This window comes from Sinocyclocheilus anshuiensis, unplaced genomic scaffold (assembly GCF_001515605.1).
Source record: "Sinocyclocheilus anshuiensis isolate Anshui unplaced genomic scaffold, SAMN03320099.WGS_v1.1 scaffold392, whole genome shotgun sequence".
Classification (NCBI taxonomy): domain Eukaryota; kingdom Metazoa; phylum Chordata; class Actinopteri; order Cypriniformes; family Cyprinidae; genus Sinocyclocheilus; species Sinocyclocheilus anshuiensis.
In genome coordinates this window covers 1037978-1043428 of record NW_015557091.1, presented here as the reverse complement: position 1 = coordinate 1043428, position 5451 = coordinate 1037978, and the positions used below count along the sequence as shown (strand labels likewise).

Sequence of the window (5451 nt, the reverse complement as noted above, 5' to 3'; positions counted from 1 at the left end):
TATGTGTTTGTGTGTGTGAGTGTGTTTCTGCAGGTGCACTGCTCTTCCTGTTAATGTCATGCCTATTATCAATTATTCATCGTTTTATAAACCTGGAAGTCTCTAATAGTTCTAAAGGGTCACGTTGCACTATAAGTTCTACATACATTCTATAAGGTACAGGACAGAAAAAGTGCAATGCATAAACCTTGCCTTTTTGCTATCACATTATTTCCAGATATATTACGTGCGTTGTAATTTCTTTTAGGACATGATAGGTGTTTTCTCTTTTAGAAAGAGTAGCTTAGGCGAACTTAGGTTTTACAAGCAAATTTATTGTTTGTTTATTTATTTATATAACGGATGCCCTCGCCATGGCGACGGCCTCACCCCAGAGGATCCTGGGTAACGTGCTGGGCGGCGTGCTGGGCTCGAGCGGGATGGCGGGGGACTGTCCTTTAGCTCAGGAGGAGATCATAGAGATTAACAGAGGTGAGAGACTGAAGGGATACACACAGATTTTCATATGCACCACCAAAAAGTCTTTCATTGACTGGTTTTAAACTCATTATGGTGGATTCTGTAAAGGAATGGATGCAAGGAGATGAGAGATATATATATACACACACACACACACACACACATAATTATTTCTGTTGATTTCCATGCTTGTGTGTTTATATGTTTATGAACAACAAAAATTTATATTTTATATTATATATCTTTAATTGTATGTATTATACATCCGTCGTTTTATTAATATTTTTAATTAGCTTTTAGTTATATATTTTTAGTTTTCAATTTAATACAATTTTAAGGAATGTTGTTATGTGCTTTTGTCATTTTTTTTGTTTTTTTATATATATTACTTGTTAGGATTAATTTATTTTTATTTCAGTTTAAGTTTGTTTAGTTTCAGTTTTTATTTATTTCCAGTTTCACTTAGTCAAACTTATTTCAGTTAGTTGCCAAGGCAGCATTTCTAGTTTTTCATCTAATATAATTTTTTTTTTAATTTCAGTTTTATTTTAAGTAACAAAAATTTTTAGTTTTAAAAGCTTAAGTTTCAGTTAATGATAATAACCCTGGTAAGGAACAGTGAATAAATTCCTTATTCACTGCTACAGAGCTTGGATAAAATTTTTTTGAAAATGTTGATTTATGAACAAATCATTGTTTTGAATCCAATCATTTCAGTGAATCGTTTGAATCAGTTCTCAGAACTGGTGTGAAATCAAACTGATTTACTTCTCAAATTCAACTCACCGACTCAAAGAAGGAAAGTCATACAGGTTTAGAATGACATGATTAAATGATGACACAATTTTCATTTTGGGGTGATCTATTGCTTTAAACTTTATGTTAGTATTTTCACCTAATTCTGCTGGAACATTTCACCTTATTACAGCTGTAGCCAGCGCCGCTCTAGCAAACGAGGACTGTCCAACAATCGATCAGGTTCTTAGTCCGAACGAGCGCAGCCCGGTGGGCCGAACACAGGAATGCTACCAGCAGGACAGAGCCTGCTTCCTCCTCAACACGCGAGAGTTTCGACCCACGGATGGGAATGTGCGGAAAGGTACGTTTTAGTGCTTCTGCACACGGGTTACACACACGCACACACACACACAGTCACACAGTCATGCAGTGAAGGGAACATCAGTCTCAGCCCAGTCCCAGTGTCTGTGACAGATGTATTAGATCTTAAAAATCTAGTTAATTAACATAGTTTACACACACAAGCATCCCGTAACAACCTCCCAAATAACGAGTTTTACACGCTGATCTCACGCTATCTCTCTCATGTCCATCTCTCCAAAAATACAGATTACATAAGCACTACCACTGATGGGAATGTGCGGAAAGGTACGTTTTAGTGCTTCTGCACACGGGTTACACACACGCAAACACACACACAGTCACACAGTCATGCAGTGAAGGGAACATCAGTCTCAGCCCAGTCCCAGTGTCTGTGACAGATGTATTAGATCTTAAAAATCTAGTTAATTAACATAGTTTACACACACAAGCATCCCGTAACAACCTCCCAAATAACGAGTTTTACACGCTGATCTCACGCTATCTCTCTCATGTCCATCTCTCCAAAAATACAGATTACATAAGCACTAAACATCTCAGGGTGTTTTCACACTTGGTTGGTTTCAGGGGCTGAGAGCATTTACAAGAAGTCCGGCTTACATGTCAAGTCAAATTTATTAATATATCGCTTTTTACTATACACATTGTTTCAAAAGCAGATTTTCAGAAAATAATGATGTTAATGTTTATAATATCTGAATATCTTCATGCTTAATAGTCAAATTGTGTGATGATATACTTCACATTTTGCCACAAAGAACGATTTATAAAAATTAAGTGAGTTTCATGCTTAAAACTAGAAAAAAAATCTAAATTGATTCAAAGGAAAAACTAGAATATGACAGATTGACAGATATTTTTCTTGTTTTAAGCATAAACTCACTTAATTTGGATACATTTTTAATAAAGTAATAAACATTTATCAACATCAGCAATAAATTCGACATAATTGTTAGACATCTGTAATTTAACATAAGACTAAAATACAAAGTAAGAAAATATTTGTTTTTTGCAGTGAATACAAATAAAGTTATGAATTGCTGTTTGCAAATATATTTACTTTTTTGTGAATGTGAATAAGCTTACACATTTGTCTATGATGTACCATAAACGCATTCATTTTGAGACTATTTTAGCTCCATACTTTCAGGACACAAGGACATGAACAGCTTATGCTATTTTAATAATAAGATTTTAATACAAAATAATTAATTAATTAAAAATATACAAATATATAAGACAATTAATTAATAAAAATATAATGAATTCATTTAATAATTAATTTAAATGAATAAGAAAACAAAACAAAAATAAAATAATTTAAAACTGCACACATAAACTCAGATCTTCCTTCACTTTTACTTAACCTTTACTAGGCTGGAGGGTTTAATTCGACCACCTTTGGTGCATCAGTTTGAGGAATCATCATTGAAATGTATTAATATTTTACAATAATAAATAAATTAGATAAAATAGATTAAATGTGAAGTGTGTAATTTCTGAACCAATAGCAGCACCAAATGAAATGACAAAAATATTTACCAGCAAACAGATTTTTGACCAGTCTTACACCAAGTCAATGAGCACTAAAATGGGTCAAAATGATATCTGAACCCACTTTTCAGGCCAGAAACAATGTGAATACAAAGTGAACTGGATTCTTTTCTGGTACACCTCAAGGAATCTACAGTACATTTGGTGAGTTTAGGATTCAAGTGTGAAAACATCTTTAAAAACACACTGATAACAGGAAAATCTTTCTTTTAAGCCTTTTGCTTTTTCCTCTTCACTTTCTCTATTTAAGTTTAATGGTTCTTTGCATGTCAGTTTTCCTCAATTTTTCTTTCCTGACATGCACTATTCTCTTTTTACCCTCTACATCAGGGGTGCCCAAACTCGGTCCTGGAGGGCCGATGTCCTGCAGAGTTTAGATCCAACCCCAATTAGACACACCTGAACCAGCTAATCAAGCTCTTACTATGCATACTAGAAACTTCCTGGCAGGTGTGTTAAGGCAAGTTGGAGCTAAGCTCTGCAGGGGTGCCCTCCAGGAACGAGTTTGGGCACCCCTGCTCTACATTCTTCCATTCTCTCTTTTTTTTTTTTTTTATGCATTGCATTTTCCTTGATCCTGTTCATTTTCGTTTTCAGTGACAAACCTTCTGTTACACACAACATCCCCCAAAACTTTGTGACCCTGTACTGTCACCTCCAACAGCCACACAAATCTCCTCTCCACCCATTAAAAAATGCACAACAAATGACACAAACGATGTTTGATCCATGCACACACAAGTCTCTGAACCCAATTTATCCCTGGTTGCCCTTTCCTCAACACAACCCGTCTCCATTTGGCACTGTTAGAGTCAGGAGTTCAGTCAGCGATCCACTGCTTACAGACGAATAGACTTTAATGCAGACTTCGCTTCAGCATGGATCAAACCATAGTATTCAGAGGTAAAAACCAACCACAGAAATAGAAACATACTTAACATACATGCACATAAAGTCCAGTTTTTCAAGCCATTTAGCACCGAAACCAAACACAAGCACAATTACACCTGCATGGGTGTGTCGTTGTTGATGGGTGTCATTTTTTGTGTTGATGTTGTGTTGTTGTCCTAACAAACTGTCATTAGTTTCATTGGTTAAAGGAAATGAATCTAATGTTGTATAATGCTGCTGAATATGAGTTTAAGGTTGGGTTTCACATGCTCTCTGACAGATGCATTTGCTCTTGTATGTTTTTGCACCTCTTAAACTGCTGACCGTCCCACTCTGGACAGTCAATGACAAAAATGTCTGTGCACTGGGGAGAATTTATCACCCAGTTTAACACTAGACATGTAGAAACTCAGCACAAATAAAGTGAGACAGCACAAATCTCACTCTGAAAGTGCATTTGTCTGATAATGCAACTTATAATATGAAAAATAGATATTGTTTAAATTACCTAAATATTACAGTTAACTGTATTATTAAATTAATAGTTACTTAAAGTTAATAAAATAGGGCAAAGGTCATCTAAATGTAAAAATATTGAAAATGAGCACTGATAGCAATAAATTAAAATATTTCTAATACTGGTTGATAGTTATGATAGGTTAGGTTGCTAGGTTAGGGTTACTGTACCTGCTAGGCTTCTATTGTAATTGTATGACTGTAAAAAAGGCTAAATTATTAGGTTGAAAAAAACCTGGAAAGTTTAAAGATCCATTAAGGGATATACGTACCGTCTCATGAAGAGAGCAGAAACCCAATCTTTACTCCGACGTATTCAGGTCTGTTACACTAACCTCATACTCTATAATGAGAAAAACATGCATATGGGACAAAGTTGGACACTGTAGAGTTTGTGTAACAAAGATTGTTTGTAATGTCATATGAGATCCACTGCAATTACAAATGGAACTGCAGCTGCTGTGTGTGTGTGTGTGTGTGTGTGTGTGTGTGTTTTCAGTGGGATCTCACACGCTCTGTATTGTCTTTTTCTTCAGGTTGTGTCATATCCCGCGTTTGTATGTTGGCTTCTTCATATATTCTCTCACTGTTCTACTGTCTCCTCCCGTCCTCCTCGCTGTGCGTGTGTGCGTGTGTGCGCGTGTTGTGTTTGTTGTGACGTGACGTCGCTTATTGTGTTTTCAATGTCTTTCCCTCACTCCACCGGTGACCTTTGACCCTGGCATGATGAGGCAACGCTTAAAACTGCACACACATAGAAAAACAGACTGGAAGGTTGTTTAGGTGTTCGCTGTGCCGAATCGAGTCACCCCAGGGTTAAAGGTCAGGGGTCGATAGAGGTCAAAGTGAATTCAAATGAGTGCAAGTTCTTGGTTCTGTGCCATGCTGCGAACACAGCATTCACTCCAAAAT

General features: G+C 36.2%; 1 protein-coding gene across 1 annotated transcript in view; it reads left to right on the top strand.

Moving 5' to 3' along the window:
- LOC107677196 (potassium voltage-gated channel subfamily C member 1-like) overlaps positions 1-5451 on the top strand; it is a 58035-nt gene that overhangs the window by 38410 nt on the left and 14174 nt on the right. The window contains exon 5 of the mRNA XM_016472006.1: positions 1386-1558. Within this exon, the coding sequence (XP_016327492.1) occupies positions 1386-1558 (173 nt within the window). The remainder of the gene's footprint in view (positions 1-1385; positions 1559-5451) is intronic.